This window comes from Equus caballus, chromosome 24 (genome assembly GCF_041296265.1).
Source record: "Equus caballus isolate H_3958 breed thoroughbred chromosome 24, TB-T2T, whole genome shotgun sequence".
NCBI lineage: Eukaryota > Metazoa > Chordata > Mammalia > Perissodactyla > Equidae > Equus > Equus caballus.
In genome coordinates this window covers 26,947,506-26,959,733 of record NC_091707.1, presented here as the reverse complement: position 1 = coordinate 26,959,733, position 12,228 = coordinate 26,947,506, and the positions used below count along the sequence as shown (strand labels likewise).

At 45.4% G+C, this 12,228-nt stretch overlaps 1 protein-coding gene across 2 annotated transcripts in view; it reads left to right on the top strand.

Moving 5' to 3' along the window:
• ZFYVE26 (zinc finger FYVE-type containing 26) overlaps positions 1-12,228 on the top strand; it is a 62,677-nt gene that overhangs the window by 23,421 nt on the left and 27,028 nt on the right. For both annotated transcript variants that reach the window (XR_011432053.1, XM_001500061.6), the window contains exons 16-25: positions 122-385; positions 2,236-2,355; positions 2,449-2,613; positions 3,166-3,384; positions 3,994-4,096; positions 5,408-6,153; positions 7,664-7,860; positions 8,868-8,972; positions 10,496-10,618; positions 10,987-11,163. Coding sequence is in view for 1 of the 2 variants with exons in the window: in XM_001500061.6 (XP_001500111.3) it covers positions 122-385; positions 2,236-2,355; positions 2,449-2,613; positions 3,166-3,384; positions 3,994-4,096; positions 5,408-6,153; positions 7,664-7,860; positions 8,868-8,972; positions 10,496-10,618; positions 10,987-11,163 (2,219 nt within the window). In the remaining variant the exon portion in view is untranslated. The remainder of the gene's footprint in view (positions 1-121; positions 386-2,235; positions 2,356-2,448; positions 2,614-3,165; positions 3,385-3,993; positions 4,097-5,407; positions 6,154-7,663; positions 7,861-8,867; positions 8,973-10,495; positions 10,619-10,986; positions 11,164-12,228) is intronic.

Below are 12,228 nucleotides of genomic sequence, written 5' to 3'. Positions count from 1 at the left end.
GATCTTAGGGCAAATCTTCCTCACAAAATAAATAAAATAAATAACTACTTTTCATGGTAAAAATGGTAGTTAGAATCCTTTTAACTAACTCTTACTTTTTACTCCACTGCTGGGTGTCCAGGGATGGTATTTTACTCCATCTCTGATGTGACCGACAAGCTGCTCAGCGCCTCTGGGGACCCCATCCCCATGCTCCAGGAGGACTTTTGGATAAGCAGTACCCTGATAGAGCCCACTGCCCCGCTGAGAGAGGTCCTGGAGGACCTGAGTCCCCCTGCCATGGCTGCATTCGACCTAGCTTGCTCTCAGTGCCAGCTCTGGAAAACCTGCAAGCAGCTCTTAGAAACAGCCGAGCGACGTCTAAACAGCAGCCTTGAGAGCCGGGGTGAGTGGGCTGCTTTAGTTTCAGCCCTTAATTCTCAAGTGAGGAGCTGGGTTCTGAGATACTGGATAAATTGTGCAAGAAGGAAGGACTTTTTGGGGCAGGAGGGGCAGGGAGAAGGGATTATTAGTTAATTTCCTCATGCCCAGTCTGATAGCATAAATCCAGTCTGTTGAGAGACTTGCCTTCTGAATAGGTGTAGCAGTCTGCAACCATTGGGGAGATTGTTTTCTGGTTTATTGATAAATTCAAGGGGGAAATACCTATGCAAAAATGGTATAAATGGAATTTGTACCTTTAGACTGCCTGCCCCCTCCTGGGTGAAACCCACTTAGCCTAAAACCTGGGACAGTCTCAAGTTTGCAAACCAGGTTAAGGGAAAATTTAGGGGATCACAGTTGAAGGGAGGATTGTTCATTGAGGTTAATAATATCCCAGAATGTGTATGTGGAATTCTTGGAGGAATGAAGGTAGAGGAATACGAAGAAAGAATTAGGCAAAGTTCCACTCGCAGCCCATCCTTGATTACACACACCAGACCTTGGAAGGACTGACCAGTGAGGGAGAAAGCAGCATGTTCCTTCTCAGTAATGTGGAGGGCGGAATGGTGAATAGGTTATGATATGAATAGCCACCTCTAGATTCAGTGATTCACTAGGGGAACTCACAGGACTCAGCGTATAGTCATACTCATATCATGGCTAAGATTTATTTCAGCAAAAGTCTAAAAGCAAAATCAGCAAGGGGCAAAGGCTCTTGGGGTGAAGTCTGGAGGAAACCAGGCACAAGCTTCCAAGAGTCCTCTTTCAGTGGAGTCACACAGGATGGGCTTAATTCCTCCAGCAATGAGTTGTGACAAGTGTGAAGTGTTGTCTATAGGGAAGTTCATTAGAGACCCAATGTTCAAGGTTTTTACTGGGGGCTGGTAACAAAGGCACCCTCTGCCCAGCATGAACCAAAATTCCAGACTCTCAGAAGGAAGGCACATGTTCATATAAACCACATTGTACAAACAGTGCAGGCACAGTAAACCACTCTCATCATTTAGGGAAAGTTTTCTGTCAGTGTAGGAAACCATTGGCCATTAAGTTTGCAGACACCAGCCAGGGGCCAACCTTGCAAGCAGCCCTTTCTAAGGATAGCAGTCTCAGGCCTCCCATGTTAACTCATTTCTGGGCACCCCTCCAAGTCACTTCTGAGCCGTTGATTTAAAATTCCCTTAATGTTCACATAATCCATCCCAGAAAGTATACTGTGGTGTACACAATGCTATTTTTTACCAATTTCCCTCCCACTCGTCTAGTACTTATTTTCTAAAATGAACAGAGATATTATCCAAGCTATTAATAGCTGACACGATTTCGTGTCAATCAATTAGGAATTAATTTAGTACCTACTGTGTTTCCAGATCATCCCAAGTATATAGGGGTACAGGAGGGGTATAAGGAATAATCTCTGTCCATAGAGTTGTTTAAAATCTAGTCAGGGTGTCAAGACACCACTGAAAGCAATTAGAGAAGACGCATGGGATCCCAGCTCAAGCTCTCGGCTGAGGGCAGTACTGAGGCAAATCCACAAGAAGTGCCTGAGTGGCTTGGGATAGCAATTCCATAGGAGCGCCAGAGGCTCTGGGTCTGCTGCTGTTGACAGCTGGGGCATCTTGCCCGAGTTACCCCTTGAACCTCAGGCATGGAATAAGTGAGGTATGCTGGTTTTCACCCCAAATGGCGCGGCATTTATTTCCTCCTTAGTATTGGAGAAGATAAAACTTTACAAGTGACTAGAGGACTGAGTATCAATCTCTGAATGTACCTTATTTCTTCTGCGTTCTGTCTTCCTTCATCTCTTTCCAGGTCGACGGCTAGACCACGTACTCCTCAATGCTGACGGCATTCGAGGTTTTCCGGTTGTTCTTCAGCAAATCAGCAAGATTCTCAATTATCCACTTGTGTCAGCCGGACAAACTAAATCAGGTGAGTTGCTTTTCTCCCTTTTTTTTTCTCCTGGACTTGGAATCTTAGGCCAGCGTCGGACTTCATGTTTTCTTTCTCCTTTGCTTTCCATAGAGAGTGTAGAAGAAAAAGGAGGAAGCCTTCCACGGTGCAGTATTGCTGAGCTTCTTCAGATGTGTTGGCCCAGCCTGACTGAGGACTGTGTTGCCAGCCACACCACCCACTCCCAGCAGCTGGATCAGGTCCTTCAGTCACTGAGAGAAGCACTGGAGCTGCCAGGTGTGGACCTGACAGCTTGGGAGCAGTTGAGGGCTGAAATGGGGAGAGGAAACAGCCAAGAGTGAAGGAGCAGAGGCTTAAGACTCCAGAACTGGGCTCTACCAGCCCTCTAGTTAGCCGGGCATGTCTCATAACTAATTCCACCTGTTTCCCCGCCCTTCAAGTGAAGGGATGCTTAACACTCCATTAGCTATATGTTTTTCTCATTCCTAATGAGAAATATACGCAGAAGGTACTCAGTAAATGTTTATCAACCCTTCCCCAAAAGATTGCTATGACCTTTATAAAGCCATTCCACCCCAGAGACACTGGGGTGGAAAACAGAACTATTCACCCTGATTTCTCCAGACTCAAAGCTCGTGCTGGCTGAGAATCACTTGTACAGAAAACCAACTTAGGATTTTATAGCTGCCTTGTAAGTGTAACACCCAGGCTATAGGATGCCCCAGGCAGTGCACCGAGGCCCAGTTCACATATTATGTTTGAAATTGTCACAAAACTGGATGCAGAGACTAAAGCCTACATCCCTTCTCCTTTCCTAACTCCTCTCAGAGCCCAGGAGTACTCCACTCTCTTCCCTGGTGGAACAGGTGGCCCAGAAAGTTCTGGAGGCAGAGAACCACCCTGTGCATATCCAGACTCAGCTCCTTCAGAAGAACCTGGGCAAACACACCCCAGCAGGCAGCAGGCAAACTGACTACCTGGGCACCTTCTTCAGCTACTGTAGCACCCTGGCTGCAGTTCTTCTTCGGAGCTTGAGCTCTGAGCCTGGTAAGTAGCAAGAAAGAGGAAATAGAGTCATGACTGGCCTCCAAGTGTTTAGGGCAAGGAAGAGGAAGGTGCTCAAGTAAGAGGTTCTGGGTACAGCAGTAGCCAACGGCACTAGATTTACAAGGTCCTGTCATTCCTCTCTGTTTTCTTCATCTTTGTCTCCCCAGTGTGTAGTACAGTTGTACATCACATGGGAGTACTCAATGAATTTCAGCGGCATTGATGATACAAAAATACCTGTCTCAGACCTTCAGTCCATTGTGGATATGAGGATTCAGCAGAGGAACCAAGTCTCTGATATGAGTCCTAGAGTCTTACTTGAGTCCACAGAGCAAGTACTGCATGTACTTCAGTCATGTTGAAGAGAGCAGGATGAGCTTTTTGTGGCTAGATCTGCCCACTGAAGTTTGTCTGTGGTTGGAAGTCTTTAGAGCAGTGGTAAAGCATAAACTTGTGGTCAGGGTCATGTTGAGAAAACCCTTTACCTGGAAAATGTCAATGTAGTCTTTGCTTTGACACTGTAGTACTTTTTTATTGATTCTGGACAACAGGTCTCTGAACTGTGGCAATCAGTGGTGCAAACGAAGGTTACTTTCTTTACCTTTGCAGATCGCGTGGAGGTCAAAGTAGGAAATCCCTTTGTTCTCCTGCAACAGAGCTCATCCCAACTGGTGTCACACCTCCTGCTTGAGCGACAAGTTCCCCCAGACAGGTAGGAGCCACCCTGTGGGAATCAAGCATGGGCCTTCCTAATTGTTTCATCAAGGAAACGAAGGGCTCAGTGGGGCTGTGCCTGGGTTCAGTACAGAGAGTGGAGATTTCTTCCCAACTTTTCCCTTGACTTGCATTTAATCTTATACAGCTATGTTAAAATTCCATGTGCTTCATTTCTTTCCCACTTGCCACCTCTAACATTTATGTTACAAATATAAAATTAACTGGTGAATCTTCACTTATAAATAAGTAAAAATCTGAAAATTTGATAAGACATTAGTTGGTTAGGCTGTAGGAAAACAAGCATTCTCATAGATTGCTGATGGGATATAAATTGATACAGCCCCTGTGGGAAGGCAGTCTACTAAAATTAGAAATTCATATACTCTTTGACCTGGCAATCCACATTGGGGAATTTACCCTGCAGCTTTATTGTATGGTCATGCACTGCATAATGTTTCAGTCAATGACTGACTGCATATACAATGGTGATCCCACAAGATTAGTACCAGAGGCCAGCCCAGTGGCACAGTGGTTAAGTTTGCACATTCTGCCTCGGCAGCCCTGGGTTTGCCGGTTCGGATCCTGGCTGTGGACCTACACACTGCTTGTCAAGCCATGCTGTGGCAGGTGTCCCACATATAAAGTAGAGGAAGATGGGCATAGATGTTAGTTCAGGGCCAGTCTTCCTCAGCAAAAAGAGGAGAATTGGCAGCAGATGTTAGCTCAGGGCTAATCTTCCTCAAAAAAAAAAAAGATTAATACCAAAAGCCAAGTCCCATAAGATTAGTACTGAAAGGTGTGTGGTAGGCTGTACCATCTAGGCTTGTGAAGTACACACTATGTTGTTTGCACAACAACGAAATCACCTAACAGCACGTTTCCCAGAACGTATCCCCATCGTTAAGCGACACATGATTGTACATGTGAAAAATGGTGTATGTGCAATCATTTTATTACAGCCTTATATGTAAGATCAACAGATCAGAAAAATCCATTGTCTACTAATAGAAGACTAGTTAAATTATATTCATCCACATAATGGAATAATATGTAGCTGTAAAAAAAAAAATGATGGGCCCCTCTATAGAAGGATATGAACAGCTCTCCCAGATATGTTATTAAGTTACAAACCACAGGGCAGAGCAGTGTGCCTAATGGGCTACCTTTGCGCAGAAAAAAAGAGAGAGAAACAATTAAAGAGCCTGCATTTACATTTGCTTGTGTGAACATAAAGAAATTCTGAGATTGGGTAATGGTGGTATGTATGCACTCAGGCCTTACATGCCCTGTGCTTCTCTCTCTCCAGGCTGGCAGCCCTTCTGGCCCAAGAGGGTCTCGGCCTGAGTGTGCCACAGGTCATCGTCAACTGCTGCTGTGAGCCCCTTGCCCTTTGCTCATCCCGGCAAAGCCAGCAGACATCATCCCTTCTGACCCACTTGGGCACCTTGGCCCAGCTGCACACCTCCCACTGCCTGGAGGACCTCCCACTTTCTACCTTGAGCTCCCCAAAGCCAACTGAGAATCCCACATTAGAGAGAAAGTCCCACTCCTCCCCAAGGGGTTCATCACCCCCAGCCCTCACCTCCTCTGCCTTGGCCTTCCTTAAGTCCCGCTCAAAGCTGCTGGCTACAGTGGCCTGCCTGGGCGTTTCCTGGGGGGCAAAGGTCACCAAGCCCAGCTTGTCGTGGAAGGAGCTTCGTGGCCGCAGGGAGGTGCCTCTGACTGCAGAGCAAGTAGCCCGGGAGTGTGAGCGCCTCCTAGAACAGTTCCCTATGCTTGAGGCCTCCCTTATGGCTGCCTGGGAGCCCTTACAAGGATCGTCTGAGCAGGGGCAGAGTCTGGCAGCAAGTCTCTGTGGCCAGGCCAGTCTCTCTACTGTCCTCCTGGGCCTGCATTCTCCCACTGCCCTAGATGTGCTCACTGAGGCCTTCGAGGAAGCCCTGGTGGCCAGAGATTGGCCCCGGGCCCTTCAGCTCACTGAGGTGTACGGGCGAGACGTGGACGACTTGAACAGCATACGGGATGCAGTCCTGAGCTGTGCTGCGGCATATGGTGAGCAGAAAGTTCTGCCTCCCCTTGACCAGTGGAAATAGTATTTAGCATTCACTGAGTGTATCATTGTATTTGATCTCCCAAGAACTCTAGAAAAAGGTGCCACTATAATCTCACAATACTGAGATGAGACCAAGGCTCAGAGAATAGGAAACTTGCTCAGGATAGTAAGTGGTGGAGCAGAGCTTAGAACCCAGGTTCATCTAACTTTAGAACAGGCACTCATGACCTGTGCTCTCTACTCTGGGTGTCAGAATCGTTGGAAAAGTCTATGAACTACAAGTATCTGAGCCTCACCACCAGAAGCCCAGGATAGGGGTCAGGCAAGTGTTTACTTGAAAACAGAGGTCAGCAAACTTTTTCCGTAAAGGGCTTTGTAGCCATACAGTCTCGGTTGCAACTACCCGACTCTGCCATTATAGCATGAAAGCAGCCATACCCGATACATACGTAAATGAGCGTGGCCATATTCTAATAAAACTTTATTTATAAAAACAGACTGTGGGCCTGCATGACAATCTCTACTTTGAAAGCTGGGTAAGAGATTTCAGTGTGTAACCAGGGTTGAGAGCCAGTGACCGACAAAACTCCACTAGGGGGAGCAAGAGCCAGGTGTGCTGTTGGGAATGGCTTATGGGTAGGAGGGTTGGCTGCCCCATGAAAAGGAGAAAATTCCCCCTTGAGAGGGGAAGAAACCCACTGACTGGCTGTGCTGTCTTAATTGCTTGGTGTGTTTTTCAGCTCTGTGAAATGGGTGTGGGAGAGAGAGATCTATTAAGTAGTAATGGCAGATGATATCAAGGGAGTGAAACTAGTTTACCTGAAACAACTTTCAAGTAGTTATGTCTGCCACAGAGTGGATATTATGGGGAAAACTAAAAGTTCCACTGACAGTTGAGTCTGAAAGAGTGCCATATGTGCAGCATGCCAGAACATGGAGGGCTTCATCTGTGCTTCTGTCTTCCTTCCTCCCTTCTTCTTCCTCCTCTCTTTTCTCTTTCTCTCTCTTCTGAAAGCCTCCTGACTATGATCAGGTTTATATAAAGGGAAACATAGGGGTAGAGCATTTCTCCCTGTCATATAATGGTTCCAAGTATAAAAACTAGTTAGAGTCAGATGGATCTTAAGGATCCTCCAAGCTCCTGCTTTATGAAACTAAACGAAGCCCTTTTTTGTTTTTCCTAAGATTGGCCTTGAGCTAACATCTGTTGCCAACCTTTTTTTTTTTTTCTCTTCTTCTCCCCAAAGCTCCCCAGTACATAGTTGTATATTCTAGTTGTAGGTCTTTTTAGTTCTGCTGTGTGGGACACCACCTCAGCATGGCCTGATGAGCAGTGCTAGGTCTGCATCCAGGATCCAAATGGGTGAAACCCTGGGCCACTGAAGGGGAGCGCACAAACTTAACCACTCAGCCACGGGGCCAGCCCCAGCCTTTCTCTTAAGAAGTAACCTGGATCTTGAGCTCGTCTGGGCCAGGCTTGCTGCCTCTAGGCATCTTTTTATCTTGTAGACAAAGAAGGTTGGCAGTACCTGTTTGCTGTGAAGGATGCATCTCTGAGAAGTCGACTAACCCTACAGTTTGTGAACAGGTGGCCACTGGAGTCGTGCTTGGAGATCCTGGCCTACTGCATTTCAGACATAGCTGTCCAAGATGCACTAAAGTGTGAGCTACGGAGAAAACTGGCAGAGCTGCAGGTGTATCAGAAGGTATGGGCCCTGAGATCAGGAGAAGGGAAATAAGCTTCTCACCCTATTACCAACCCCAGCCTTTTCTCATATGGTGGTGGATTTTGAGGAACAGAAAATCTAGACCTGGCTTTTGCTCTGCATCTGGCTCCTGCTCTCACCTGAACAGTGAGGAGGCCTCCTATCTCATTCCTGTTTTATTTACTCCTGTAATTTTAAATATATATGCATCAAACATGGATAAAAATAATAACAAAATTAACACTGGAATGATGCTTCACAGTCCACAAAGCCTTTTCACATGTCTATTTGAGCTTTGCGTATGTTTTATGTCTGTAATGTCTTTTTTATAGATTGTTTTAAATTTCAGCTAAATTTCAAAAGCTATTTTGAAAGGATGCATGAAAGTGACAGTTTCAAAAGTGAAAGGTTCTTGTGGGATATGTGTTATAGTCAAGATCAAGAGGCTCAGGGAGACAGATTTAGGTGGTACAGCCATGTGACAAGTATAAGACATATGCTCATTTTTCCATGTGCTCTTGGAACTGAACAGAGTCCAGAGCCCCACCAGGGAAAATGAAAATGGCAGGTGGAGAAGGTTTTTTTTCCACTCTTCCTCAGCAGTTTTCATGCAGAGCTAAAGTGCTACCTGAATGGTGATCCCACAGAGCATTCAAGCCGAAGAATAACTTGAGTAGAATTTTGAGATGGAGGAGCATGGGACAAGTGACCCCAGAAAACTGAACAAACTATAAAGCATAGAAGCCTCTGAGAATTGTCCTCACCAGTGAAAGGCCCCAATTCTGGCCTCGCTAATCAGCCTCTGCTCCCTGATTATACTTCCAGAGAATGCACTTGCCTCTCCAATCTTTGCCCCATTTGCTCTAATTATTCCTGTCTCCTGGCAAATTCTGACAGCCTAACTTTGGGACAGAGACCTAAGGACAGCGCATCCCTGGAAGCTCTGGTGACTTGTTCATGGAGGGAGAAGCTACAGTGAGGTTTGATAGCTTCCTGTCTTTCCCTAGATTCTAGGTCTGCAGGATACCCCCGTGTGGTGTGACTGGCAGACCCTGAGGAACTGTTGTGTTGAGGACCCATCAACTGTCATGAACATGATTCTAGAAGCAAAGGTACCATTTTCCTGGGTGGTATTCCCCTTCCTCCTCTTTTCAGTGTTGCAATTCCTTAGCTGGTTGTGTAGACCCCTTTCCATGTGTCAGGGTACACAATTTTTTATAATTACATCACATTCTTTTTTCTCTTTTTTTTTTTTTTTGAAATTTGCCAACATACAGACAAGTATAGAGAGTAATACAGTTGACACTTTTGCACTATGACCTTTGTGTTCATACATGAGATTTTCTACACTGTATACACTAGGTACAGAAGGCACACCCAGCAGTGGAATTACTCTGTCCTCAGGCGTGAACATCCTCACCTTTATTAAGATATTACTAAATCGCTCCTCAGCTCAGTTGTGCCACTCGCAGTTTCTGTTGCTCCATATCCTTTCTAAGTTTTGGTATTGTTCAGCTTTTACCTTTTGCCAGTAGGATGGTATCTCATCATTGTTTTAATTCATATTTCCTTGATTACTAATGACCTTGAATATCTTTTCATGTGTTTTATTAGACATTTGAGTGCTAAATAGATTTTTATTTACCTTTTAAGGAACTGATTTGCCATAGTTCAAAATGTAGAAATGCTCATTCAGATGTTCATTCATCCAGGAAACCTTTACTGACTGCATATTATTTGCCACTATGCTGGGTGGTGGTGAAATAAAGATAATGAAGCTTAGTCCTTGCCCTTGCGCAGCTCACATTCTGGGAAGGGGACAATGTGAGACACATCCCTTGGTGATGGTGATATATCAAGTGACAGAAGTAAGCCCAGCTTGTGGTGGGAGTCCAGGCAGAGCACTAACGTAGCCTGAGAAACAAGGAACCATCCTGAAGAAGGCGGCCTGAGGCAGAGTTGGGGGAAGGGGTGTCATTGCAGATACCACTGCATTAGAATCCTTGAACAAAGCCCTGGAAATTCCGTTCTCTGAAACTTTAATCCAGAGTTCACAAATTAGGGGGCAGCTAGCAAAGGGGACATGGATGGAATCCAACCCTCAGCAAGTTTGTTTGGCCCATGCAGTATTGGTCTGCAGAATTTTTATTTTTTTCATGCTGATTTCATTGCCAACATTTTAAAGTAGGAAACATTTTTGATTAAAAAAAATTTTTTTGAGTTTTTTAAAGTCTGGCAACCCTGGGCCTGCCTGTTCATATGGCAACAGTCCGAAATGAGTAGGAACTGTCTCCTCTGGACTGTCTTCTCAGTCTTCCCCACTTCCTTAGTATCTCCCAGGGCTGACACCAAGTGTCAGTCACTGTATGTCATCTGTTTTTCTGGTAAAGCTAAGATGAGAATGATAGCATTAACAGTCAGCCCACTTCGATCATTTTCATAACTTACCTTGCCACTCCAGTCCTTTGAGTTTATGATCCCACTGTAATTCCATAGTGAAGTCCCCATCAGCACTTACCAAACTCTCCTGGGGCTTTAGTAGACTCAAGACTACTGAGAAGAAAACAGGCAGAAGCTGGATGAGTGACAAGTGCAGTAATTTAAAGGGATTGAAGGTGTGTGTGTTTCCTTCCAGGAGTATGGGCTGTGTGAGGAGTGGGGCTGCCTCTACCCTATTCCAAGAGAACACTTAATCAGCTTACATCAAAAGCATCTTCTACACCTTCTAGAAAAAGGAGATCATGAAAAGGCTCTGAAAGTAAGTCTCTAACTCTTCCCATTTCTCTTTCGGGGCAGGACAGGAAGGTTAGTCAAATCAGACAGCTCTGTTCATGCTGAATCCTATACAAAGCTTTCCCAATATCAGGTCTGCCCCTTCTTATCCCATCTTGAGCAGAAGGTGCCCAGCCCTGCATTAGGTGCCAGATGGGCAGCTGGATCCAGGACTCCTGCTGAACTCTGGTCCCATCAAAGCCATCATTGTGAAGCCACAGGGATGGTGAAAAATGTGTGGAGAAGGGGTTAATCCAAAATGAATAAACCTGTGTTCCTTTCTCAAACAAAATATGGCTAAACTAAGAGTTCTTCTACAGGCCTACCTTTTCTTCTACCCTTCTCTTGCAACAGCTCCTGCAGAGAATTCCTGACCCCACCATGTGCCTTGAGGTCACGGAGCAATCTCTTGACCAGCACCCTAGCTTGGCCACTTCTCACTTCTTGGCCAACTACCTCACCACCCACTTCTATGGAGAACTGACTGCTGCCCGACACCGTGAAATCCAGGCACTGTACATGGGATCCAAGGTAAAGAGAAAAAGGAGGTGATGGGAAAGCATGCCTGACGGAGAGCCTGCTGGCCCAGCTCCCACTGCAGAACTTGCTCTTTCAATGACTCTTCTTCCAGACACCTGCCATCCTTGGCCTGTGCTGTATAAAGCCTTTACCCTAGCAGCCCATCATAACCTAGTTGGGTCCCTTAGGACTTGTCATTCTCTTACTGCCCTGCCTCCAAAGTGAATTTTACCTGGTCCTCCTAAGTTCTCTTTGTGCTTTATCTGGCATCTGCTATATCAATGCTCCTCAATTCTGACCATGTATTAGAATCACTTGGACTTTTTGAAAATACCAATAGTTGACCTCCACCCCAGATCAATTAAAACTGAATCTCTTGGGTCAGGACCTGGCTGTCTTCCAAAAGGATTCTGATGTGTGGATTTAAAACTACTGCTTGATAAACTAGTCTGTGCTAAAGGAAAAGAGTTAATTGCCTAGGTAATAAGGTAATAGATCTTTACCTGTGGTGTGTAACCTTGGAGACAATAATAGAAGAAATTCTAAGCTAGAAAAAGTAATCTAGTCAAGGAGGGTTTGGGGATAGATGGACCTTCTGCCACCCTTCTAATGATTCTGATTGGCAGTCATGTATACCACCCCATGAGTATGGAACTTGTGCCTTGACTAGAACGAGTGCTAGGAAAGCCATGAATATGACCACTGGCTCATGTGCTAAGAGTTCAACTGCATAAAATGTTCCTAAAGAAAATAGACCATTTTGTTTTTGTTTTTGTTTTGATACACTATACCTGAATGGGGGAATCCTTGAAAATTGGCAGTGAGCAGAGCCAGTGAACATATTTCAAGCCTAGTGATAACAACCTCCCGAAAGAGTTTAGAGTCATTATTTACCTACAGGGCACTGGAGGTGCCAGTTTTAGGCAGTCCGCTGCTAAAATCTTCTCATCTTATTCTGCTCATTCTAACAGAGCCTCAAGTGGACAGAATGGTGGCGTTAAGGATCAGGCGGGACTCACCCATACCTGGAGGATCTAGACAGGGGTCAGCAGACTACCACCTGTGGGCCAAATTCAG